The sequence below is a fragment of the Bos mutus genome, chromosome 3, assembly GCF_027580195.1.
Source record: "Bos mutus isolate GX-2022 chromosome 3, NWIPB_WYAK_1.1, whole genome shotgun sequence".
In the NCBI taxonomy this organism is placed as follows: Eukaryota; Metazoa; Chordata; class Mammalia; order Artiodactyla; family Bovidae; genus Bos; species Bos mutus.
Genome location: NC_091619.1, coordinates 41,090,415 through 41,118,224, shown reverse-complemented (window position 1 = coordinate 41,118,224; position 27,810 = coordinate 41,090,415). Strand labels below are relative to the sequence as shown.

Here is a 27,810-nt window from a genome sequence, read left to right as displayed (position 1 = left end):
AAATGCTAGCATTCCATTTTAGCCCTGACTTTGACTTCACCTTGTTAGATTTAAAGTTATGATATTCATGTAATTGAAAGGGACTGTAGCCCAAGGTTTCTCTGTCCATTTTTAAAAATACTGGAGTGGGTTGCCATGCCCTCCTCCAGGGGCTTTTCCCAACCCAGGAATCAAACTCTCCTGCATTTCAGGTGGGTTCTTTACTATCTGAGCCACCAGGGTAGCCCTGGATTTTTAAAGAATATTAATTTTATACCATTATATTGTCATTATATTGTCATAGTTAGAGCAGCAAAGTTGATAGTTTTTGAATTTTTTAAATGTTCAATGAGTAATTGGATTCTGTTTCTAGGAAGGTCTGTCTTTTTAGTTTCCTGTACTTGATAATGAGATCAAACTTGGCTATTAAAACAGCTGATAAGTGGGCATTAAGGTCAGAAATGAAAATTCTCAGAAGTGAAGATGATTTTAACAACTTCTTTTGGCAGGGACTCCAGTGCTGCCTTGCATTACTTAGAAGCAGTTTAGGAAAGAGACCAGTCAGATCTGGGTGTTATACTAGAACAGAGAAGAAGGAGTAGAATACTAAACAAACCAGTGGTAAGCTTGTTTTTCTCTTTCTGCCTTCACAGCTCAAGCTATCAAATCGACATATTCCCAGATAAATCCAAAATTTTTGCTCAGATTGGTGACTCTGTTTCACTGACTTGCAGCACAACAGGCTGTGAGTCCCCATCATTTTCTTGGAGAACTCAGATTGACAGTCCACTGAATGGAAAGGTGAAAAATGAAGGGACCACATCCACGCTGATCATGGATCCTGTTAGTTTCGAGGATGAACACCAGTACCTGTGCACAGCGATTTGCAAGGATAAGAAACTGGAGAAAGCAATCCGAGTGGAGATCTACTGTGAGTACTTTAGTCAATATTTGATTTTCTCTCCATTTTGCTTTAAAATAAGTTTTTGAAAAGAATCAGTTCAGTCACTCAGTCATGTCCAACTCTGCGACTGCATGGACTGCAGCATGCCAGGCGTCCCTGTCCATCACCAACTCGCTCAAACTCATCTTCATTGAGTCAGTGATAAAATTACAGTTTTTTTTAATGACTAAAAGGATAATTTTAAAAGAAAAAAATTTAAAAAGATGTTTCTTGTCCAGATTCTTGGCTAGGGGACATACTGCAAAAAGAAATTTAGAAGACAGCTGAATCTACCACCAGACTAGAGACCCAAATCTTGGCTTTGTTTCCAACTCTGCCACAAATATGGTGACCATGGGTGAGATTCAACTTCTCTAGGCCTCAGTTTTCTTAGCCATAAAGTGAAGTTCTCTAAGGTTCTTTTTATTTTATTTATTTATTTTTTTGTTAATTCAATTGGTTTCTTGCATGTTTACTTGTCCATGTGTCCAAATAATCTATAAATTCCATGCTTCAAGGATTTTCTATTTATTTATTCTAAAGCAATTTGGTACTTAAAATTAGTTTAAAGATTAAGTAGGAGAGCTATAATTATTAATGGGCTTCAGTACAAAACTTTCCCCCTTAGACGGAAGAAAAATATCTGCAAACTTTTCACTCATTTGACTTCAGCAGAGATAAATTTAGGAGATTTGATTTCTGTTTTTGTTTGGTGCCATTAAGTCTTAATGCTCAACAGCTCAAACTCAAGGGTATTTGGAAAATGAACTTGATTTGCCTAGTGAATGTGAATGAATAGCCTTTGTTTACTAGCCTACCAAAATGTATTTCAATCCATTCTCAAACTAGTAAAGAAAGGTAGAAAAAAAGAGTAAAAAAAAAAATAACCTGAAATACATCACTTGCATTCTGGTTACTGCTCCTGTCAGAAAACTGGAATTCTTGATAGTCATCTCTTCAGGAAAACATCATTTGATTATCTTTTCTAATTATGTTGCTTTTCTTTTGCTATAGCAGAGCTCAACTTGATCCAATAACCTTAACTGATTCTTCAATAATCCCATATGTTGCTAATGCTTCTCAAGAAACTGTGCTTGGCTGACTGTTTTCAATTATGCTGGTTGTACATTCAGAGTTTATGTCTGTACAGCCTTCTGAGCTCCTTGAAAGGCCCCCTTATGTAAATACAGGGCAAAGTAGCCAGTTCTTGTATCATCTGACAGCAAACCATGTGAATTATAGGCATATCTTTTCAGAATACAAGGAACAAAATTATTGGTGGAAAAATGAAAAGTACTGTTTCTTCATACATAACAAATTTTTGCCAGTTCCTTTGCCTCTCCTTGCAGGAACCAAACAGTTGAAGATTTAAAAATGAAATGAAGTTTCTTCTGGCTTTAATTATCTTGCCTGAAGTTTTTTTGTTCTTTTTTTTCCAAAAGTGTCTGTCTTTCATTATATTTAACAGTCCAGTCTCCATTCCACATTTGATTATAAAATTTTTTAGAGTTGGGACCTTTGTATTCTTCTTATTTCACAGTCTTGAATTAAGACAATATGTTATCTTCATGGCGGTTTGCAATGGAAAGCAGCCTTGTGAAAGAAAGCAATGGCTCACTGAACTAGTGTGTTCCTTGGCATTAAAAATTTCAAGTGGGATAGTAGTTAGATGTTGAGTTAGATATTTTGGGAGGCAAATCTTCCTTCCCATAACTTAAAGATCACCCAGGTGTACCTTTCTGGTGGATGAATGTCTTTCAGAGACACCATTTTCAGAAGCCAATTATTTGAGCTGTTCTTTTCATTTCTTAGCATGTCTTACCCAATAATTATTCTTTGCAATGATATTCTAAGCCTCAGGTTCCTTATCTATAAAATGAAATATATCTGCCTTCACTAAAATAAAAGACTGTGATATAAACACAATGAAATCTTGGGTTTAAATCCCAGCTTCACCATTACTAGCTGTGTGACCTTAGGAAAATTATGCAAATATGCTGAGTCTATGTTTTCATATCTACGAAATGTGGTATCTATTTCTTAGGGTTGTTGTGAGTATCAAATTAAGTCATCAATGTTAAATGAATAGCACAGGGATGGGCACGTATCAGTATTCAATAAACATAAGTTTCTTCTCCCTCCTTTTACTTTGGCAACATAAAACCCTTTGTACATGAAGAATCAGAACTGAAGAACTCTCTAACAGGTTGTTCTGATTTTGAACACACCCCAAACCATGAAAGGCTATTTAAACAATTCATTCTGCTGTATTAAGATTGTATTCACAAAAATATTAGACTCAGATTACATTGATTTAAATCAGTAAGGGACTTTACATAATATGAACAAAAAATCCACATGCATGTACTTGTTTGACCTTTTTCAGCTTTCTCTAAGGATCCAGAGATTCATTTGAGTAGCCCCCCAGAGGTCGGGAAGCCAGTCACAGTCACGTGTTCAGTGCCTGATGTTTACCCATTTGAAAGGCTGGAGATAGAATTGTTGAAAGGCAACCATCCCATGAAAGTACAGGACTTTCTGGAGCCTTCAGAAAAAAAGGCCCAGGAAACAAAGAGCCTGGACGTGACCTTCTCGCCTACTGATGAGGATATTGGGACAGCTCTTGTTTGTCAAGCTACATTATACATTTATGATGATGATTCTCCACCCAAAGTAAGGAAAACTACAAAAGAACTGGAAGTCTACAGTAAGTACTTGTGTCTGTCTATGGGAATATACTCTTGGATGTACACAGCAATAAACTGAGCAGCTATAGTCAAGAAGAAACATGTTTGTAGTTTTTATACCATTTTGATTCACTGAGAGCATAATTCTTGTCAACTGCAAATCAAAAAAAAGTGCATCCAATTAGGGTTGAGAAAGTTGAACTTAAGTTCTGTCTCCATTAACTGTGATTTTGAGTCACTTAATTTCTCAGTCTATCAAAGGGGAATAATAATAATACCACCTGATTGGGAAGCTTCCCTGGTGGCTCAGTTGGTAAAGAATCTGCCTGCAATGCAGGAGACCAGTGTTCTATCCCTGGATTGGGAAAATCCCATGGAGAAAGGAATGGCAATCCCCTCCAGTACTCTTGCCTATTAAATCCCATTGACTATAGCCTGGACTCTACTTGGTGACTAAATCACCACCACCTGATTGGGTAGTGAGAAATAATAGGCTCAAGTGATAAAAATTTTAAATTATGTTTTGTAAACTCTTATATCATGGCTTGAAATATCAAAGTATAGAAGTTTTATAAGAGCATTTTGTGTGTGAGTGTATATGTGTGTGCACACCTGGACACATGTGCATGGGGTGGGAGAGAGGAGATGAGATTTGATTGTCTCCATTCTCTCAGAGATGGCTGGGGGATTTGAGGCAGTCTTGTCATCCCAAAGTTGTGTAGGAGTGACTCACTGTGCTCTTTTTAGACTAAAATGCCCTGGTCTTCTCTAGACACCATAGTTAAAAGGAGCATTGCCTTCTACAACATGTTCAGCTGAGACAGAATGCGATGGAAAGAATTTTATCAATGCTTTGAGAAGAATAGTCAGAAATAGGAGATATTTTTCCTAGAGAATATCAAACTTGGAAATGAGAGCTATAATTAAGTATCTGAATGGCTGTCATGTAGAAGTGAAATTTGGATTATTCTTTAGCAATAGAGGACTGAACTATGACCGGTGTATAGAAGTTAGTTACAAAGAGAAAGATTTCAGCTCAATAGAGGGAAAACATTCTAACAATCAGAGCTGTCCAAAAATCACATGGACAATATTTCCTATAAGGCCGTGGACTGCCTTGTGCCCCAGAAGTACTGAAGCTGTCTTGCGTGAACATTTGGCAAGGAAGCTGAGCTGGAATTTGTACCTTACCTGGGAGATTGAATCACATAATTCTAAGGGTTTTTCTTAATTTCTGAGTGTCTATGGCCATCTGAAAACACCAACCATCAAAAGAGTAACTCCATCAAATCAGTCAGAAACTGGATTGACTAATTTTCATGACTCAGCAATTCTTATACTAGTTTGGCAGAGTAAGTTTGTCAGATTGAGAAAGCTGTAAATACAGTCCATGAGAGTATTTACAGTCGCCCTGTGGGACCATTATGATGCTTAGCAATGACTAATACTGTGCCCTGCCTTCTCAGTCTCCCCCAAAGACACAGCTATATCCGTGAATCCCTCCACAAGGCTGCAGGAAGGCGACTCCGTGACGATGACGTGTACCAGTGCAGGTCTACCAGCTCCACGGATTCTCTGGAGCAAGAAATTAGACAATGGGAACCTACAGCTCCTTTCTGAGAATGCAACTCTCACTTTAATTTCTATGAGGGCAGAAGATTCTGGGATTTATGTGTGTGAAGGAAATAACCCTGTTGGGAAAGACAGAAAAGAGGTGAAATTAATTGTTCAAGGTAAGCAACAATTGAAAAAGGTGCCGTCATTCAGATTTAAGCAATAGTGAAATAGCTTCAGTGCCAGAAATACTTCATTATGTTTTGAGAGAGTGCGTGAAGTCGCTCAGTCATGTCCAACTCTTTGTGACTCTATGGACTGTAGCCTGCCAGGCCCCTCCATCCATGGAGTTTTCCTGACAAGGATACTGGAATGGGTTGCCCTTTCCTTTTCCAGGGGATTTTCCCAACCCAGGAATTGAACCGGGTCTCCCACACTGCAGGCAGACTCTTTACCGTCTGAGCCACCGGGGAAACCCTCATTATGTTTTATGATGATCCATTTGTCTGTTCTGTACTGTAGCACAATTATATACTCACCTTGCTCATGCTTTTTGGATGAAATCTTTTCTGCCAGAGCTTCCTCGGTTCTGCTGTGTTGGTTCCTTTTCATTTCTCATCATTCTTTCATTGCCTCAGCCCTTGGCTTTCTCTCTTCCTTCTGCCCCTTGTATATTAGTATTCTCAGTGTCCCATGTCTAGTCCTCTTCCCTTGTCACTTCCAATATTTGAGCTATGTATTATGGATATATGCTGTTTACTCTGAAGTTCGTGTTCCTGTTCCATATCATCAAAACCTGTTGGTTCTACTTCAAAATGATCCCTCTTAGAATCTGACCTCTATTCTTTAAACCTCTTGCCATAGCTTTACTTCATCATCTCTCATTTGGGCTCCTGAAAGGAAAGTGAAAGTCGCTCAGTCGTGTCCGACTCTTTGCGACCCCATGGATAGAGGAGCTGACTGTAGCCTACCAGGCTCCTCTGTCCATGGGATTTTCCAGGCAATAGTACTGGAGTGGATTGCCATTTCCTTCTCCAGCGGATCTTCCCGACACAGGGATGGAACCCAGGTCTCCTGCATTGTAGACAGACGCTTTACCGTCTGAGCCACCATGGGCTCCTGAAAGATATTCCTAAATAACCTTTACTGACCATCAGCTATATTCCAGGCACTTTACATGTTTCCTGTGATCTTTAAGAATGACTAAGGAGTAAGTACTTTGTATTCATTTTAGCAATGAGAGAATAGTGTCTCACAGAGATTAATAATGACTCTTATTTATTGTACATCTAATACTTGCCAGGAGTTTCCTTGCTACTTTATAAATGTTACCGCTTTAGGTTTTGCCACAACCTTATGAAGTGAATAAGCTCAGGCTCAGAATAGTTCCAATTTGCCACATCACATAACTCATTCGTGGCATTTACTGTGATTTTAACATAGACCCGTTTAACCTCCAAACTCCATGATTTTTTAACTATGGCTAATTGTTTTTAAATGGTTCTCCTACTAACATTCTGTCCCCCAACATAATGCCTTGTACTGCTGTTGCTGCTGCTGTTAAGTTGCTTCAGTTGTGTCCGACTCTGTGTGACCTCATAGGCTCCCCATCCCTGGGATTCTCCAGGCAAGAACACTGGAGTGGGTTGCCATTTCCTTCTCCAATGCATGAAAGTCAAAAGTGAAAGTGAAGTCGCTCAGTCGTGTCTGACTCTTATCGATTCCATGGACTGGAGCCCACCAGGCTCCTGCATCCATGGGAGTTTCCAGGCAAGAGTACTTGGAGTGGGTTGCCATTGCCTTCTCCTATCAGAGTTATCTACTTGAACAAGAAGACTGCATGTTTTATATGACTTCAATTTGACCCTAATTGCATATAAATTAAAACTCACATTTCTTAAAATAGTTGCATAGAACTCTTCAGAATCTGGTCAGAAATGACCTTTGCATCTTTGTGGGTGACTGTGTCTGTTTATGCTATAACTGCTGCTTCAAATGTCCTTTCTTTCCTTACCTGGCAAAGTTTTATCCATCCTTCAAGATCAAGCTCATGTCAGCCTCCCAATTCCAGTTTGTGTTAGGCACAGCTAGTTTTTGATCCCTTCATGTACATTCAATACTTCTTATGAACTTGTATGTGCTTTTGTTCAGCTTCAGTTCACTTCAGTTCAGTTCAGCCGCTCAATTGTGTCTGACTCTTTGCGACCCCATGAACTGCAGCACGCCAGGCCTCCCTGTCCATCACCAACTCCCAGAGTTCACCCAAACTCATGTCCATTGAGTCAGTGATGCCATCCAGCCATCTCATCCTCTGTCGTCCCCTTCTCCTCCTGCCCCCAATCCCTCCCAGCATCAGTCTTTTCCAATGAGTCAACTCTTTGCATGAGGTGGCCAAAGTACTGGAGTTTCAGCTTTAGCATCATTCCTTCCAAAGAAATCCCAGGGCTGATCTCCTTCAGAATGGACTGGTTGGATCTCCTTGCAGTCCAAGGGACTCTCAAGAGTCTTCTCCAACACCACAGTTCAAAAGCATCAATTCTTTGGTGCTCAGCTTTCTTCACAGTCCAACTCTCACATCCATACTTGACCACAGGAAAAACCATAGCCTTGACTAGATGGACCTTTTTTGGCAAAGTAATGTCTCTGCTTTTGAATATGCTATCTAGGTTGATCATAACTTTCCTTCCAAGAAGTAAACGTCTTTTAATTTCATGGCTGAAATCACCATCTGCAGTGATTTTGGAGCCCCCAAAAATAAAGTCTGACGCTGTTTCCACTGTTTCCCCATCTATTTCCCATGAAGTGATGGGACCAGATGCCATGATCTTAGTTTTCTGAATGTTGAGCTATAAGCCAACTTTTTCACTCTCCTCTTTTATTTTCATCAAGAGGCTTTTGAGTTCCTCTTCACTTTCTGCCATAAGGGTGGTACCATCTGCATATCTGAGGTTATTGATATTTCTCCTGGCAATCTTGATTCCACCTTGTGCTTCTTCCAGTCCAGCGTTTCTCATGATGTACTCTGCATATAAGTTAAATAAGCAGGGTGACAATATACAGCCTTTACGTACTCCTTTTCCTATTTGGAACCAGTCTGTTGTCCAGTTCTAAGTGTTGCTTCCTGACCTACCTATAGGTTTCTCAAGAGGCAGATCAGGTGGTCTGGTATTCCCATCTCTTTCAGAATTTTCCAGTTTATTGTGATCCACACAGTCAAAGGCTTTGGCATAGTCAATAAAGCAGAAATTGATGTTTTTCTGGAACTCTCTTGCTTTTTCCATGATCCAGTGGGTGTTGGCAATTTGACCTCTGGTTCCTCTGCCTTTTCTAAAACCAGCTTGAACATCTGGAAGTTCACAGTTCACGTATTGCTGAAGCCTGGCTTGGAGAATTTTGAGCATTACTTTACTAGCGTGTGAGATGAGTGCAATTGTGTGGTAGTTTGAGCATTCTTTGGCATTGTCTTTCTTTGGGATTGGAATGAAAACTGACCTTTTCCAGTCCTGTGGCCACTGCTGAGTTTTCCAAATGTGCTGGCATATTGAGTGCAGCACTTTCACAGCATCTTCTTTCAGGATTTGAAATAGCTCAACTGGAATTCCATCACCTCCACTAGCTTTGTTCATAGTGATGCTTTCTAAGACCCACTGGACTTCACATTCCAGGATGTCTAGCCCTAGGTTGTTCAGTTTAACATACATTAATTAAGGTGCCTTGTCCAAGAATTGAAGAATTGTGCTTGGTCCCGGGGGTACAGACATAAAAAGTTACAGTGATTACCTTAGAGGAACTTATAATCTAGAGATTGGCAGATGTATAAATAGATAATTTAAATATTTTTAGTAAGAGCCAATCCTTATGTAAGTGTGTCTTTCCATTAAACTGGAAACTCCTTAAAGTTAGGGACTGGTGTGTGTGTGTGTGTTTTACAAGTACCTGCCATGTAGAGGTGCTCAGTAGATACTGAATGAATAACTTGTAAACATAAATTAAAAACATACTTTTAAAATATGAAAACATGAAATTTGAACTTACATGGCTAAAAAGATACAAATCAAACTCTCTCAAAAGAGGAACCCGTTGGCTTTTAGGTCAGCACTTCTCAAGAAACCAGGAAAAACATTACACTGATAAAAGCATGTAAAGCTAATCTTTCATCTGGAATAACTCTACCCTATGATTAGCTGTATCCCATTTCAATGTGAAAAGGAAACGTGTCCTGGGATTAGGTTTTTCATTTTGCATCACAGGACATTAGCAACTTAAGTGCTGAAGAGAGAATTGAACTTCAGTTATCTTAGACCTGGAAGATCTTCTGGAGAAGTGGAGAAGGGAATGGCTACCCACTCCAGTATTCTTGCCTGGAGAATTCTGTGGACAGAGGAGCATGCAAGGCTATAGTCCATGGGGTCACGAAGAGTCGGACACAACTGAGCGACTAACATTTTTTTCTATCTCAGAGTTACTCTTTCAGGAGTCATGCATTTACATGGTAACATATGCAGCCACTGTAAAATACAATCTGAGACTGTTCACAGGCAGGAAGTAGATCTTTATGTTCTCCATTCTCACATTAGCATATAAGGAATTCAGAAACACTGGTTATTATTCTGAATGAACTTTCTCCTTAAAAAATCTGATAGCATGTCAGTTTGTTATGGTAATTTGAGGGAAGCATTCTTTGGAAGATACCATAATGACCATGTTAGACAAATCAAACTGAAAAAAATCTTCTGGCACGGATGAGAAACCTTCAAAATGTAGTGCCTTTGGATTATGTATATGCTGTGATTTCTTTTTTCTATCTCTAGCCGGCTATTTACAAGGGCAAGTTTTAGTGAGTTTTCTGTGGAGTCTCTGTCACTTTAAGAGGTGCCCAACCACTCCCACTTTTGCTAGGGGAATAGAGTCAAGATTTAAAATTATTTTTCTCCCTAGACAGTAGTCATCCTAAAGCAGCTGGGGTGCTCCGCGGGGATTGCATTGGCAGTCAAAGAACTTTGCTAGATATTTCAGACTTAGGAGTTTGCCCTGGCATTTCAGCCATTGAAATAATTGTAAAGTATTTTTATGTTGTATTAAGCAAATTTAAGAGGTGGCTTGCATACCACTTTAATGCTTAGATTTTGACTTTTCAGTGTGATTCTGAAATCATACTGATTTCATACTGATAATGGGATTTCAGTATGTGTTTTCAGTGTGATTCTGTGTGACTTTCATGTTACAACTATATTCTGTTGATACAGAAGCTCTAAATACTGGTCTGTTACAGGTAATGTTTCTAGTCAGAAGCCATATTTATATAGCTTTTTTTCAGTACTTTCCTTAGATTTGGTTTTATCTCCACTTGAGGATATTTTGATTTAGTTGTTTAAGTGAGAAGCTGGGATTTTAAATCAGACTCACCTGGCTTCAAGTCCTAATTTTGCCACTTGCAGGTTGGGTGGTGTTATTGTTCCTCAAGAAGAAAGGGGAGGAGAAGGAAAAGGAGGAAGGGAAGGAAAATAAGGAAAAGTAGAATGAGACAGAGTCAAGGAGAAGAAGCAAGGATACCAGATCCTGAAGTTGTGTGGATTAAATGAGATAATTTTCATATATGTAAAGTGGTTTAAGCAGTGCTTGACACACTGGAACCTTATATTTTTGAGCTATTGTCCCACAGTTATAAGAATATGATAAACACATTGAGTGGAGAATGAATTTTTGTTATGAAAAGGTGCCAATCTCTGTCTTGACACATTTTTATCCCTGTTCATTCTGTTGAATGAATGAATCACAGCATCCTGTATGTTTGTTCTTAAAAGATGTGGTTCCCTTCCTGATAGTCCCAATGTGGAAAAGAATAGTATATTCTTGGCACAGATGTTAGATAAAAAGAAGGGAAAAAAGACTGTATATTGAACTTCGGTGAAAGAATTTTATTTTTGTCTTGTTCTTTTCTTCCCACCCCAGAGAAAATGTTTACTGTTGAGATCTCTCCTGGACCCCAGATTGCTGCTCAGGTTGGCGACTCAGTCGTGTTGACCTGTGATGTCAGGGACTGCGAGTCCCCATCTTTCTCTTGGAGAACCCAGATAGACAGCCCTCTGAATGGGAATGTGAGGAGGGAGGGCTCCAAGTCCACGTTGACCCTGAGCCCTGTGAGTTTTGAGAACGAACATTTTTACCTGTGCACTGTGATATGTGGGCAAAAGAAACTGGAAAAGAGAATCCAGGTGAAGCCCTACTGTAAGTAGATTTCAAAATTGTTTAATGTTTTGCTGTTGTTGTTGTTCCCAGTTCCATTGGAAGAAGCAGAATGGAAATTTGTGATACACAAGATCTTTGTGTTTAGGAAGGAAACTTAACATTGGGAATGGTTCTCAAATCTCCAAACCAGAGTTTTTGATGCAACTTTGATGCCCTAAATCTGTATATATTAATCCAAGCATCCCTGATCCTTAGTTTGTGTCTTGTCTATACTCTCTCATCATGGACTTGAACAAACTTCATGTCCCCTGCTTTCCACCCTACTCTGGCTGTATATGGTGTGTACAGAGATGGTTGTCTGTAAAGAGTAAAAACAGTGCCCACTCAGATCATGGAGAGGGATGACTGTTGCTTTGAATTGGAATTGGGGTGAGGCCCAAACCTACAGTTTTGAAGGCACATTTGAAAGCTGATTGGCAGGATGGAGACATGAGGCAATGGGGAGCAGAACAAACCTGGGAGTTAGAATGATCACCAGGGATGGTCAGCACAGCAGCTCAGGTGAAAAGAAGCACAGAGGAGACTGCACTGGATTTGAGTATTGATTTATACCACATACATATACTACACTTCTTCTTGCTATTCCTGTCACCTTAACAAAAATCCTGAATAGCTTCAAACTCTGTGAATTGCCATTGCTGGAGTTACTCAGTTTATAATGAATGAGGACAATATATGCAAAGTGATCAGAAAATTCCCTGGTGATTCAGATGGTAAAGAGTCCGCCTGCAATGCAGGAAATGAGAGTTCGATCCCTGAGTCAGGAAGATCATTTGGAGGAGGAAATGGCAACCCACTGCAGTATTCTTGTCTGGAGAATTCCATGAACAGAGGAGCCTGGGGGTCTACATAGTCCATGGGGTTGCATAGAGTCAGACATGACTGAATGATTAAGCACAGCAAACAGCCCATACGTTCTGCCTTTTTTTTATTCAGAAGAATCCAAGAGAACAATTGTGGACATTTTCCTCCAGAAATCCTGCCCAAACTTGTGTTACCCCTCAGGATTTTGTTCAAAATGAGTTAGAGCATGTCTGAAAGATATTTGAATCTCTCAAAAGACAGGTTAATTTATTGCTTTATCCCTGTTACCAAGAGTCCAGGAGCTGCTGATGCAGGCACATTCCCAACAGCAATGAGAACCAGCAGTGAAGCCTTATGGTCATGTGGAAACATTATCACTTTGATGACATTTTGCATAAGGAGAAAAAAATTTTCAGCATTGTTCTTGCTCTTCATAACCATTCTAATCTCACATTTATTGATTTGTATCAGATGTATTATAAACATTATTTAGAATCTAAATCTCTTATATTTTTTTCTGAACTACAAGTATTATTCAAGAAACATTTAAAACTATCTGCCTAAATTTGGCTGTTGGAAAATAAAAATGTCTAAACTGCATGGCTCTGTGAACCCAAGCCTGGGCTCTGAGCTCAAGGAAATAGGAATTCTGATCTCAGCTGGGTGACTTACTAGGTATGACATTAAATGGCAGACTCTCAGCCTTTATAAGTTTTATAAGTCTCCCTAGCTATCAAATACAGTCTCTGTGTGTTTTTCTGGCTTTAAAATAAGTTAACACCCATTAGATTAAGCTGTTTTGAAGACAGATATAATGAATATTAAGGGACTAGCACATAATAAACATCTAATATATCACACAAAAATAAAATGTTTAAAATATATATTTACTAAGTAAGATGGTAGAAGCTGATGTGTCCTTTGAAAAGACTAGTCCATAGCTGTCAGCAAGACTGTATCACTAAGGAGAGAAGAGTAAGAAGTATATTTATTTCTTGATGATTTGATGTGCTAGGTATTTTTTGTTTCCAGCAGTATTTATATTTGATATCATAAATATTTACATTTAATGTTGTGATGCATCTGTTAGTAATCACTTTATCCCAGGTGAATTAAAACCTTCATTTTGAAACCTTTGCATTTAATAAAGATTAGCTCTGTTTTTCTTCTAGTGTCACGTATAAACCTCATATTTTGCTTGATATTTGCAGCCTTCCCTAGTGATCCAGAAATTGAAATGAGTGGTCCATTAGTGAATGGAAACCCAGTCACTGTAAGCTGCAGGGTTCCTAATGTGTATCCTTCTGACCGGCTGGAGATTGAATTGTTTAAAGGGGAGAGTATTATGATGAATAAAATCTTTTTGGAAAGATGTAAGTAAGAAAGCCCTAGAGACCAAGAGTTTGGAGAAGACCTTCATCCCCACCACTGAAGATATTGGAAATGTTCTTGTTTGTCTGGCTCAGTTACCAATTGATGAAATGGAATTTGAACTCAAACAAAGGCAGAGTACACAAACACTTTATGTTAATGGTAAGTAAGTACATATGTGATGTATTCACAATAGATTATGATTTTTTTTTATCATGTTTGCCAGGTAATAGTCAACATGAGGTTCATAGTTGAAACCATTGTGAAAAAATAATTGAAAAGAAACTACAAAATATTGATTGTTTTTTTTAAAAAAAAGCACCTCCAAGCTTAAAGCAACTGTTTATTTGCTTATGATTCTAAGCTGACACTTTGAGAAGAGATCAAACGGGTAGTATGTTCATTATGGTATTAGATGAGTTTACATATTCATTTAGTTGGTTAGAAGGTCAGTGGGGGGTGGTCCCAGGTAGCTTCACTCACACATCTGGGCCTTCGCTGGGGGTGTCTGGACTTTCCTTTCTCCATGTGGTGTCTCTCAGGGAAGGTAGCGTAGATTTAGTCACCAGAGTGCAGTGTTTCAAGAGAGTGATAATGAAGGTGGCTTCTTGTGGTCTAGGCTTGGAAGTCCTAGAGTGTTACTTCTTCCAGGGTGTATTGGTCAAAGTTAATCACAAGGGGAGCCTAGATTTAAGAGATAGGAAAATAGAGTCCACCTTTTCATAGGTGGTTTACATGGCTCATGGTCATGTTTAACGTACCATAAATGTCAATACACACTATCATTGACCATCCAGTCTTTGATAGCAAGAGAGTAAATACCCATGATGCACCCATGTTCTACTCTTTCATTCTGTATTGGGCTTCCCTGGTGGCTCAGTGGTAAAGAGCCAGTGCAGGAGATGCGAGTTGGATCCTAGGGTGGGGAAGATCTCCTGAAGAGGAAATGGCAGCCCACTCCAGTATTCTTGCCTGGGGAATCCCACGGACATAGGAGCCTGGCAGGCTACAGTCCCTGGGGTCACAAACAAGCAGACATGACTTAGGGACTAAACAATAGCAACAACAATTACTCTGTATCTGTTATAGTAAATGGGGGCAGAAACTTCCTTTGGTAAAGTTATCAAGATACAAATTGGTCTAATCCACTAAACTCAAAGCCAAGTTTTATAACATTAGTAAAACTCTTTGGCAGGGTGTAACCAGCCAAGCTAACAAGTGTCTTTTACCTTTTCAGTTGCTCCCAGGGATACAGCCATCTTGGTCAGTCCCTCCTCCATCCTGGAGGAAGGTAGTTCTGTGAATATGACATGCTCTAGCAATGGCCTTCCAGCTCCCAAAATCTTGTGGAGCAGGCAGCTAAGTAATGGGGATCTACAGCCTATTTCTGAGAATGCAACTCTCAGCTTCATGTCTACAAAAATAGAAGATTCTGGCATTTATGTCTGTGAAGGCATTAACCAGGCTGGAACAAGCAGAAAAGAAGTCAACTTAATTATCCAAGGTGAGCTAAAGTGATTAAATGAGTTATTAGTGCTAGTCTTATTTTGGTTGTGTTACTGGTTTTGAACAAAGTCCTGGAAATAAGATTTTCTAAAATAACAAGTATTGAGCCTTTTGAAGAGCTCATGATATTTCCTCTGCGTGGAAATCTCCTGGAAGAGTTATACCCATGAACCATTCCAAGTCACTTATCCTAAAATTCTTTCAACCTCATGTGGAAGGCTAGCTTTAGGAACTGTGCCAAAAGTTCCAGTTATACTTATGAGGCACTGATTATGGTGTTGAAAAAAGGATAGGAAGATGTACAAACATATTTTGGAATTACTTAGGGCCCAGGTGGCACTAGTGGTAAAGAACCTGCCTGCCAATGCGGGCTAAATGTAAGAGACACGGGTTTGATCCCTGGAATCGGGAAGATCCCCTGGAGGAGGGCACAGCAACCCACTCCAGTATTCTTGTCTGAAGAATCCCATGGACAGAAGAGCCAGGCAAGTTATGCTCCATAGGGTTGCAAAGAGTTGGACATGACTGAAGCAACTTGGCACCTAGCACACAAAATCACCTTATCTAACTGGATTAAATTCCTCATGGTAATCTCATAAAATGACTCCTAGGATTTGCTTAGAAGGCTAAGAAGGCACTTAAACATTTTATAAGTTCAGAGACTGAGTAGCACTGACCTTACCCTCTGGTTCATCAATAAAATGGCATAGAATCACCAGGATGGATTAAGTTAGGAGATCCAGACCCATTCTTTCCAGGATGGAGAGGCAAAACTGAGAACAAAATAATTTCTAGTTGACACATTGAAGCTCTAGGCAGTTTTGGTGAAAGTCACGAAGTGGTCCATTTGGATTTCCCTCATATCTTCCCTTTTGGGGTTCGAGGTCCTCTTCTTCACTAGGGCTGTCAGTTCCTCTCTTACCCCTTGGTATTATTTCCACTAAGGTGTTAATGACTGTCTTGTTACCATTACAATAATAATTTGTATTTTAAAGGAAGGGAAGAAACTTGGAGGAGCAATGTACTACCTTAAAGAAAGCCCTTAGACTGTAGTTTTGGTTGAAGAAAGAGTATCAAATTGCAAAACAGATAATCTTAACGGGAACCTCACTTACAAGACACTGATGTGGTACCTCCCTCCACAGGTTGCATATTAACAGAGATGTTGTATGTCAGGTACTTAGCTCAGGATAACAACTGGTGTTAAGGATTGTAAGGGCCATCTCTGCACAGCTTAATTTTTTGATCTGGAATGGTCTATCTCAAAACTCAGAGTCCCGCAACGGCTTTTATACTTAAAGAAATATCTGCACAACTGTGTGACAAAAAAAAAGTTTATTTTCCACATTTGAAATTTATGACTGTTTTTAAACAGCTATTTGTTGGCTAAGCTGGGTAAGAATTACATTAAGGCAGCAGTTCCCAACCTTTTTGGCACCAGGGACTGATTTTGTGGAAGACAATTTTTCCGTGGATGGGAGAGGGGGCTAGTTTTGGGGAGACTCAAGTGCAATCGGGTTCATTCTTCTATGAGAATCTAATGTCACCGCTGATCTGACAGGAGGTGGAGCTAAGGCAGTAATTCAAGCAATGGGTTGTTGCTCAGTTGCACAGTCATGTTTGACTCTTTGTGACCCAATGGACTGCAGCAAGACAGGCTTCCCTGTCCTTGAGCTTGCTCAAACTCACATCCATTGAGTCAGTGATGCCATCCAACCATCTCTTCCTCTGTCCTCCCCTCTCCTCCTGTTTTCAATCTTTCCCAGCATCAGGGTCTTTTCTAATGAGTTGGCTCTTTGCATCGGGAGACCAAGGTATTGGAGCTTCAGCTTCAGCATCAGTCCTTCCAAAGAATATTCAGGATTGATTTCCTTTAGGATGGATTGGTTGGATCTCCTTGCAGTCCAAGGGACTCTCAAGAGTCTTCTCCAACACTACAGTTCAAAAGCATCAATTCTTTGGCACTCAGCTTTCTTTCTAGTCTAACTCTCACATCCATACATGACCACTGGAAAACCGTAGCTTTGACTATATATGTGGACCTTTGTTGGCAAAGTAACATCTCTGCTTTTAATATGCTGTCTAGGTTGGTCATAGCTTTTCTTCCAAGGAATGTCTTTTAATTTCATGGCTGCAGTCACCATCTGCAGTGATTTTGGAACCCCAAAAATAAAGCCTGTCACTGTTTCCATTGTTTCCCCATCTATTTGCCATGAAGTGATGGGACCGGATGCCACAATCTTCATTTTTGCAAATTGAGTTTTAAGCCAGCTTTTCACTCTACTCTTTCACCTTCATCAAGAGGCCCTTTAGTTCCTCTTCACTTTCTACCATAAAAGTGGTGTCATTTGCATATGAGATTATTGATATTTCTCCCGGCAATGTTATTCCAGCTTGTGCTTCATCTAGTCTGGCATTTTGCATGATGTACTCTGCATATGTACTCTGCATATAAGTTAAATAAGCAGGGTGACAATATACAGCCTTGACAGACTCCTTTCCTGATTTGGAACCTGTCTGTTGTTCCATGTCCAGTTCTAACTGTTGTTTCCTGACCTGCATGCAGATTTCTCAGAAGGCAGGTAAGGTGGTCTGGTATTCCCATCTCTGTAAGAATTTTCCATAGTTTGTTGTGATCCACACAGACAAAGGCTTTAGCATAGTCAAAAAGCAGAAGTAGATGTTTTTCTGGAATTATCTTTCTTTTTCTATGATCCAGTGGATGTTGGCAGTTGGATCTCTGGTTTCTCTGCCTTTTCTAAATCCAGCTTGAACATCTGGAAGTTCACGGCTCACGTATGCTGAAGCCTGTCTTGGAGAATTTTGAGCATTACTTTGCTAGCGTGTGAAATGAGTGCAATTGGGCAATCATTTGAACATTCTTTGGCATTGCCTTTCTTTGGGACTGGAGTGAAAACTGACCTTTTCCAGTCCTGTGGCCACTGCTGAGTTTTCCAAATTTGCTGGCATATTGTGTGTAGCACTTTCACAACATCATCTTTTAGGATTTGAAATAGCTCAACTGGAATTCCATCACCTCCACTAGCTTTGTTCATAGTGATGCTTCCTAAGGCCCACTTGACTTTGAACTCTAAGATGTCTGGCTCTAGGTGAGTGATCACATCATTGTGGTTATCTGGGTTTTTTGTATAATTCTTCTGTGTATTCTTTCCGCCTCACTTCTTGAGCGATGGGTAGGGTCTGTAAATACAGAAGAAGCTTGATAACTATTTGCTCACCTCCTGCTGTGTGACTGGGTTCTCAGCAGGCCACAGACTGGCCAGTCCATGGCCTGGTGGTTGGGGACCTTTGTATTAAGGAACACGAGAGAAACATAAGATGTCTTCTTTCATTAAAACATGATCATTTTACAAGAAGTCAGTAAATGCTTGACTTCTCTAATAGCCTCTATAAATATTTAATGCAAACAGTAAGCACAAGTACTATCTTGACAGCTATTGCTACTGTCATTAAATTAATATGGAATTTGTTTATATTTCATTCAATCCGTGGTGGTTTAATTGCTAAGTCGTGGCCAGCTTTTGCGATCCCATGAACTGTAGCCCACCAGTCTCCTCTGTCCTTTCAATGATGATTGATTGTCATTCAATCAGAGGTATCTTTAAATTCTTTCCACAGTTGCTCCAAAAGATATACAACTTACAGCTTTTCCCTCTGAGAGGGTCAAGGAAGGAGACACTGTCATTATCTCCTGTATATGTGGGAATGTTCCCCCAACTTTGATAATTCTGAAGAAAAAAGCAGAGACTGGCTACATAGTGCTAAAGTCTACAGGTGGTGCATATACCATCCACAGGGCTCAGTTAGAGGATGCGGGAGTATACCAGTGTGAATCTAAAAATGAAGTTGGCTCACAGCTAAGAAGCCTAACACTTGATGTTAAAGGTTAGTTTATTTTTTTGTTATTTTTATAACAAGCTTGGTGGATTGTAAAGAATTTCAAGGGTCAGATGAATGAGTTGGCAAAATGGAACTGAATTCCATGTTGATTATGGTTATTTCTTAGTGTTTCCTAAAATAATAATGTACAGGTGCTCTGTCCTAAGGAGTTTAGCCAGGATGTTGACTTTTTATCATAAGTCAGTGTAGAATTCCCATTTGCTTTTTAAGACGTTGACAATTCAGCATTTGTCTCTGAGGTCTTACATTTCTTATGTGTTTAAATCCATTTTCAAAATCTTTCCTTGAGGGTTATTAGGAAACGAAGAAGTAGAATTGGTGCATTGAAAACGCAAGTTTCTATCCAGGCCCTTTTCCTTCCTACCCAAAGAGACTGCCACTCTCTGAACACAAAGTGACTGCATATTTTCTGGGATTGACTCTTTACAGAATAATAACTGAGAACGGTGATCTTAATGTTGAACAGCATAATGAGTCTCTAGAATGCAGAACTGCTTCCTTAGATATCCAAGATCCTTGTTCATCCTGCTGTACTCTGCTGGAGAAATGGAGGGAGGTGGCAATGGCCTCAGCAGAGGAATTTCAGGGGCCTCTTAATCTAACCCAGCTAATCCTACTGTGAACACACTGTACGATCTGTTGATCTTATCAGTGGAAATAGAATCTGTCAGCCTTTACTGATCAGTCTTCCACTCCTTGAGTGCTAATGAGCCCCCTTTGTGTACTGGAAGCCAAACTTGAAATAAACATGATTGTAAACAAACACCAACTCTTAAGAGCCTCTGGCACTGAGCTCCCAGATACAGCAACTACTCATCAATGTAAAGAAAATTTACACCTGGGTCAGAAAATGACTTAAAATTTTACTCATCTGGCCAAATCTCTCAAGATTACATGCCTTACCATATAGGAGGTCTTACCATATAGGAGCTCCTTACCATAAGGAGGTCTGTCTTCACAGTACCTCCTCGAAACAATATCAATACATCCATCTAGAAATGTTAAAGAAGGGGAAAATATCACTGTTACGTGTAAAACTTTTAGTCATCCACATGCAGTGATCATTCTGAAAAGAGTTGACCTGGCCAATGAAGTTACCATGTGTTCAGAGAATGGGACATTTACCTTGTATCATGTCACTCAAAATGATACAGGGGTGTATGTAATTAGTGCTACCAATGAGGTTGGGGAAATTTCTGGACAGATTGAGATCTCCATTATGAGTACATTGAAATTCACCTATTCCTATTTAATCCCTGATGGCTCCAGACCACCTTTAATTAAGCCTGGTTCCAGAAACTTGCACTCCTAACATTTTTATAATTTTTTCTGTAGTTAATGTTTTTCTTTTAAAGACACATCAAAGTTTTCCACTTTTTAACTCTTTCTCATACATTGTTGTCTTTTCTAATTGCTTTTTAAGTTAGTAACTTTATATATTTGCTATTTTTCACTCATTGCTTAAATGAACAATTGAAGTATATTATAGGCACTCAGCTACAACCCCCAAACTATGTATGGTTTCAAAGAACTGTAAAAGAATGGAAACAAAAATTTGTCATTTTCCTGGAAATTTTTATCTAATCAACCTTTGCATTTAACTGATATTTTAAACTATTTTTTTGTTAGTTTTGTTTTAAAAATACATTTGCTCAAATGTAGTCCAATGATAGAAATGTTGGGAGTCTTTAGGAATTTTAGTGTTGACACAGCTAATAGAAAATCGTATTTGAAGATTGCCCTGGTAACCAACTTGTTGGCAAAATTTTACCATAGATGCTTGAGGGAGAAACCAAAGGGAAAAGATAACACACTATTTATTAAATTGAAAAGAAAACAATAGGATCAAAAATACCTTACCTACCATGTCATCAATATTGATGCCTAACTATAATTTTGATAATGAATATCCCATTAAATTAGGACTCATACTCTGACTAGTTCTACTCTAGCAAGGGAAAGTAGAAAAATAAGATAGCTATCATTATATTTGTCATGATACATTTTTGACTTCAATAATTCAAAAATGGGTTTCCCTTCATCTAATTATTCTTTTCTTTTTGGTTGACCTCCAGTGATTAGAAACGCCTAGAAGGAAAGTAATGACTTCCAAGGCCAAATCACTCATTTCTTCCAGGACTGAAACAATACATATACCACTTGAAAAAACAGTATTTGTGAGATCATACTGTGCTATGCAAACATAAATGTAAATAGAGATGAATCTCCAGTAAATACCATGATGTCTTATTCAGAAGTTCTTATAAGGTTAAAATGTTAAATAATATTGTAACTGTCAGATGATTTTTAGTAGAGTAGAAAGAGTACTAAATTTCAAGTTTTGGGATACTATTACTTTATGTACTCAATTTATAACTAAATGACAAAATGATAGGATGTAGAAAGAAAAAATGTATTACTATTCAAAAGATATTTATTGGCGAAAAAAAAAACACATTTATTGGGTGCAAGCTACTCCAAGCAGTGAGCCAGTTACTGGCTATACAGGGATGGATCAATAAGAAACTAGATTCTTTCCTCATGTAATTCACAGTCTGAAGGAGGAAACTAAATTAATAGATAAGCAAAGAAACGTTTAACTATAAGCTATAATGAGAACTATGGAGGGAAAATGTAGTGGTTATAAAAGTATATTAAGGAAAAAATGTATATTAAGTTTCCTAATTTAGGCTGGAGGGATGCAGGTCAGAGGATGCCTCTATGTTTAAGTAACACTTAAGCTAAAATATAAGTTCAGTTCAGTTCAGTCGCTCAGTCGTGTCCTACTCTTTGCAACTCTACAGACTGTAGCACACCAGGCTTCCTCATTTATCACCAACTCCCGGAGCTTACTCAAACTCATGTCCTTTGAGGCAGTAATGCCATCCAACAATCTCATTCTCTGTCATCCCCTTCTCCTCCAGCCTTCAATCTTTCCTAGCATCAGACTTTTCCAATGAATCAGTTCTTCGTCTCAGGTGGCCAAAGTACTGGAGTTTCAGCTTCAACATCCGTCCTCCAATGAATATGCAGGACTGATTTCCTTCAGGATCGACCAGTTGGATCTCCTTGCAGTCCAAGGGACTCTCAATAGTCTTCTCCAATACCATAGTTCAAAAACATTGATTCTTTGACGCTCAGCTTTCTTTATAGTCCAACTCTCACATCTATACATGACCACTGGAAAAACCATAGCTTTGACTATGTGGACCTTTGTTGGCAAAGTAATGTCTCTGCTTTTTAATATGCTGTCTAGGTTGGTCATAGCTTTTCTTCCAAGGAGCAAGCGTCTTTTAATTTCATGGCTGCAGTCACCATCTGCAGTGATTTTGGAGCCCCCCAAAATAAAATCTGTCACTGTTTTAATTGTTTCCTCATCTACTTGCCTTGAAGTGATGGGACCAGATGTCATGATCTTAGTTTTCTGAATGTTGAGTTTTAAGCCAACTTTTTCACCCTCCTCTTTCACTTGCATCAAGAGGCTCTTTAGTTCGTCTTTGCTTTCTGCCATAGGGTCGTGTCATCTGCATATCTGAGGTTATTGATATTTCTCCCACTAATCATGATTCCAGCAGCTTGTGCTTCTTCCAGCCCAGAGTTTCTCATGATGTATTCTGCATATAAGTTAAATAAGCAGGGTGACAATATACAGCCTTGATGGACTCCTTTCCTGATTTGGAACCAGTCTGTTGCTCCAGGTCCAGTTCTAACTGTTGCTTCTTGACCTGCATACAAATTTCTCAAGAGGCAGGTCAGGTGGTCTGGAATTCCCATTTCTTTAAGAATTTTCCATAGTTTGCTGTGATCCACATAGTCAAAGGCTTTGGCATAGTCAATAAAGCAGAAGTAGATGTTTTTCTAGAACTCTCTTGCTTTTTCGATGATCCAGTGGATGTTCGCAATTCGATTTCTGTTTCCTGTGCCTTTTCTAAATCCAGCTGGAACATCTATAAGTTCATGGTTCACGTACGTTGAAGCCTGTCTTGGAGAATTTTGAGCATTACTTTGTTAGTGTGAGATGAGTGCAATTGTGAAGTAGTTTGAGCATTCTTTGGCATTGTCTTTCTTTGGGATTGGAATGAAAACTGACCTTTTCCAGTCCTGTGGCCACTGCTGAGTTTTCCAAATTTACTGGCATATTGAGTGCAGTACTTTCACAGCATCATCTTTTAGGATTTGAAATAGCTCAACTGGAATTCCATCACCTCCACTAGCTTTCTTCATAGTGATGCTTCCTAAGGCCAATGATGTCTGGCTCTAGGTGAGTGATCATACTGTCGTGGTTATCTGGATCATGATCTTTTTTGTGCAGTTTTTCTTTGTATTCTTGTCACCTCTTCTTAATATCTTCTGCTTCTGTTTGGTCCATACCATTTCTGTCCTTTATTGTGCCCATCTTTGCATGAAATGTTCCCTTGTTATTTCTAATTTTATTGAAGAGATCTCTAGTCTTTTCCATTCTGTTGTTTTCCTCTATTTCTTTGCACTGATCACTGAGGAAGGCTTTCTTATTTTTCCTTGCTATTCTTTGGAACTCTGCATTGAAATGGGTATATCTGTCCTTTTCTCCTTTGCCTTTCACTCCTCTTCTTTTCTCAGCTATTTGTAAGGCCTCATCAGACAACTATTTTGCCTTTTTGCATTTCTTTTTCTTGAGGATGGTCTTGATCTCTGCCTCCTGTACAATGTCACGAACCTCCATCCATAGTTCTTCAGGCACTCTATCAGATCTAATCCCTTGACTCTATTTCTTACTTTCACTGTATAGTCATAAGGGATTTGATTTAGGTCATACCTGAATGGTCTAGTGGTTTTCCTTACTTTCTGCAATTTAAGGCTGAATTTGGCAATAAGGAGTTCATGATCTGAGCCACAATCAGCTCCCGGTCTTGTTTTTGCTGACTGTATAGAGCTTCTCCATCTTTGGCTGCAAAGAATATAATCAATCTGATTTTGGTATTGACCATCTGGTGATGTCCATGTGTAGAGTCTTCTCTTGTGTTGTTGGAAGAAGGTGTTTGCTATGACCAGTGCATTCTCTTGGCAAAACTTTATTAGCCTTTGCCCTGCTTCATTCCGTATTCCAAGGCCAAATTTGCCTGTTACTCCAGGTGTTTCTTGACTTACTACTTTTGCATTCCAGCCCCCTATAATGAAAAGGACATCTTCTTTGGGTGTTATTTCTAAAAGGTCATGTAGGTCTTCATAGAACTATTCAACTTCAGCTTCTTCAGCTTTACTGGTTGGGGCATAGACTTGGATTACTGTAATACTGAATGGTTTGCCTCGGAAATGAACAGAGATCATTCTGTCGTTTTTGAGATTGCATCCAAGTACTGCCTTTTGGACTCTTGTTGACTCTAAGGGCTACTCCCTTTCTTCTAAGGGATTCCTGCCAACAGTAGTAGATATAATGGTCATCTGAGTTAAATTCACCCATTCCAGTCCATTTTAGTTCACTGATTCCTAAAATTTCAATGTTCACCCTTGCCATTTCCTGCTTGACCACTTATAATTTACCTTGATCCATGAACCTAATATTCTATGTTCCTATGTAATATTGTTCTTTACAGCATTGGACTTTACTTCCATCACCAGTCACATCCACAACTGGATGTTGTTTTTGCTTTGACTCCATCTCTTCATTCCTTCTAGAGTTATTTCTCCACTGACTTCCTGTAGCATATTGGGCACCTACCAACCTGGGGAGTTCATCTTTCAGTGTCCTATCCTTTTGCCTTTTCATACTGTTCATGGGGTTCTCAAGCTAAAATATAATACTATCCAAAGAACTTCATATTATCATGAAATGATATAAATGCTGAAGAGGAATAATGTATAGTAAGGTGCCCTACTTCAGAGATACAAAATATGAAGTTTTCTATATATTTCTAAAAACACCATTGGCAAGAATTCTTTCCCTTACTATCTTACAGGTGATGTTTGACTATAATGGTGGCATACTAGGAGTTATGATACTTTTCTTGGAGAACCAGTTAGTTATTTTAGTTCATAATGATCAAAGTTCTAGTTCTTTAGTATGTACTTATATTTCCCAAAGCAAACACTCTTCTCCAGTTCTTACTCTTTCAAATGAACCCTAAAAATTTGCACCCTTTCTTCCACCCTGTTACTAAACCAGCATCTATTTGAATCCAAGTTTGCAGAAGTCAACAACATCTTTAGACTCATCATGACCATAGCAACTGCTAACTGATTATTTGATTAATTCAAAGAAATGTGCATTTTTAGTTCTATTGGTTCTTATCACTGCTTTGATTCACTTTTCTTTAGAGAACTAATGGTACTATTAAAATAAAACATGTGACTTTTATTATTAAACAGTTTCTTTTTGTACCAGACATTAATTGCATCCATTTTGTTATTTTCCAGGAAGAGAAAGTAACAAGGACTATTTTTCTCCTGAACTTCTGGTGCTCTATTGTGCATCCTCCTTAATAATACCTGCCATTGGAATGATTATTTACTTTGCTAGAAGAGCCAACATGACAGGGTCATACAGTCTTGTAGAAGCACAGAAAGTCTGCTAATGCTTGTAAAGTGTAGCTACTGCGTGAAAGGTTCTACCAAAGATACTATCAGTTCAGATGCTCAATACTGCTCATCATTCCACGAGGAAAACAGAAACTGGGGGTTCAGGCTTCCTTGAATGCAGTGAAGGCTTGGAAAGAAATAGCTGCCTATGGCCCTTACTGTGAGCAAGAAGCCAAAGGAAAATTTCTACTTAAAAACTAGGCACTACCACTGAGATGACTGGAGTAATTTCTTGATGTGTATATACAATAACATGATTTGTATATATGTAAAACTATGCTGTAGCAAGGTTGTTTGGAATATCAGCACACTAGAGTCACTATATCTAAAATTATTAAATGTTGCTTGAACTGATTGTTATAACAATGCATCTTAATATCAACTGGCAGCTGAACTATGTCATCTTTTTAATATTTTATTTCCTTTAACAAAGTTTTATTCCTATAAAGTTCATGGGAAACAATTTCATGTTGTGTAAAGATGCCAGGGTTTTCTGGGCACTGGGTTGACTTTCAGGTACTAAACACTTCAACCTATAGTATAATGGTTAACTGGATTTCTCTGGATGGTACTGACACGGTACGGAGACGTTTTTTGATGTTGTTTGTTCATCAGACTCTTGTGTCATTTTCCCAAGTGGTCTAAAAATGTAACTTCTTTTGATTTTCTTTTGTAAATGTTTAGGGCTTTTTTGTTTTTGTATAGTAAAGCGATGATTTCTGAAATTGAAAGAGTTGTGTGTTTATTTATTATAAGTTGCCTCCTTTAGTCATGTTGTAACTCTTTTTGTCAGTCCCAAGACCGAAGTGTTGAAACCCATGGTGATAATAAGCAGATACTTGAAGTGTGGTCCTCATATTACTTTTATCAAAATCACCATGGGAACTTTACAAATATTTACTTGTCTTGGGGCCATCCTAACCTATTGAATTGAAATATCTGTATGTAGCCTTGGAATCTGCAATTTTAAAATAAATTTTAAAATATAGTATGCACAGAAAGAGTGAATGCAGATAAACATGGACATGTTAAAGGGCAGCAAATGAACACCCGTATGTACCATTTAAGTGAAGAGATAGAGCATAATTGTTCTTCAAATCCTTTTAGATGCCACTCATTGATTGTAGCTCTGTTACTGAGGATTCAACAATATCTTGGATTGTACATTGATCTTTCCCTTTCTTTGGGGTATAAAATCCCCAAATTTTATACCTATATGCATGCTTACTCACTCAGTCATGTCCAAGTCTGTGACCCCATGGATTGTAGCCCACCTACCAGTCTTCTCTGTCCATGGGATTTTCCAGGCAAGAATGCAGGAGTGGGTTGCCATTCCTCCTCCAAGGGATCTTCCTAACCCAGATCAAACCTGCATCTCCTGTGTCTCCTCATTTGCAGGAAGATCCTTTACCTGCTAAGCCATTGGGGAAGCCCTTATACCTATATAGGTAACCCTAAGTAGAACATGCTAAAGCTGAAACTCCAGCACTTTGCCCACCTCATGTGAAGAGTTGACTCATTGGAAAAGACTCTGATGCTGGGAGGGATTGAGGGCAGGAGGAGAAGGGAACGACAGAGGATGAGATGGCTGGATTGTATCACCGACTCGATGGACGTGAATTTGAGTGAACTTCGGGATTTGGTGATGGACAGGGAGGCCTGGTGTGCTGCAATTCATGGGGTCACAAAGAGTTGGACACGACTGAGAGACTGAACTGAACTGAACTGAACTGAAGTAGAACATTGTTTTGTTTGCCAGCTTTTGAATTTTACGTGTATGCCTGCTAAGTTGCTTTAGTCGAGTCAGACTCTTTGTCACCCCATGGATTGTAGCCTGCCAGGCTCCTCTGTCCATGGGATTCTTCAGACAAGAATACTTGAGTAGGTTGCCATTTCCTCCTCCAGGGTATCTTTCCAACCCAGGAATCAAACTCCTGTCTCTTGTGTCTCCTGCATTGGCAGGTGATTTCTTTACCACTAGCACCACCTGGGAAGCCCCTGCTGCTGCTGCTAAGTTGCTTCAGTCGTGTCCGACTCTGTGCGACCCCATAGACGGCAGCCCACCAGACTCCCCCGTCCCTGGGATTCTCCAGGCAAGAACACTGGAGCGGGTTGCCATTTCCTTCTCCAATGCATGAAAGTGAAAAGTGAAAGTGAAATCACTCAGTCGTGTCTGACTTCTAGCGACCCCATGGACTGGAGCCCACCAGGCCCCTCTGTCCATGGGATTCTCCTAAATAT

General features: G+C 39.2%; 1 protein-coding gene across 1 annotated transcript; it reads left to right on the top strand.

Annotated features, from left to right (window-relative positions):
* The first annotated feature begins 680 nt into the window (after window positions 1–680).
* On the top strand, window positions 681–26,309 carry VCAM1 (vascular cell adhesion molecule 1). Its single transcript, XM_070367592.1, is given in 9 exon segments — window positions 681–910; window positions 3,309–3,629; window positions 5,076–5,342; window positions 11,116–11,391; window positions 13,428–13,585; window positions 13,587–13,749; window positions 14,825–15,091; window positions 18,733–18,999; window positions 25,408–26,309. Coding segments are annotated over 9 exon segments (1,974 nt in total). The 5' UTR covers window positions 681–813; the 3' UTR covers window positions 25,566–26,309.
* The last annotated feature ends 1,501 nt before the right edge of the window (window positions 26,310–27,810 follow it).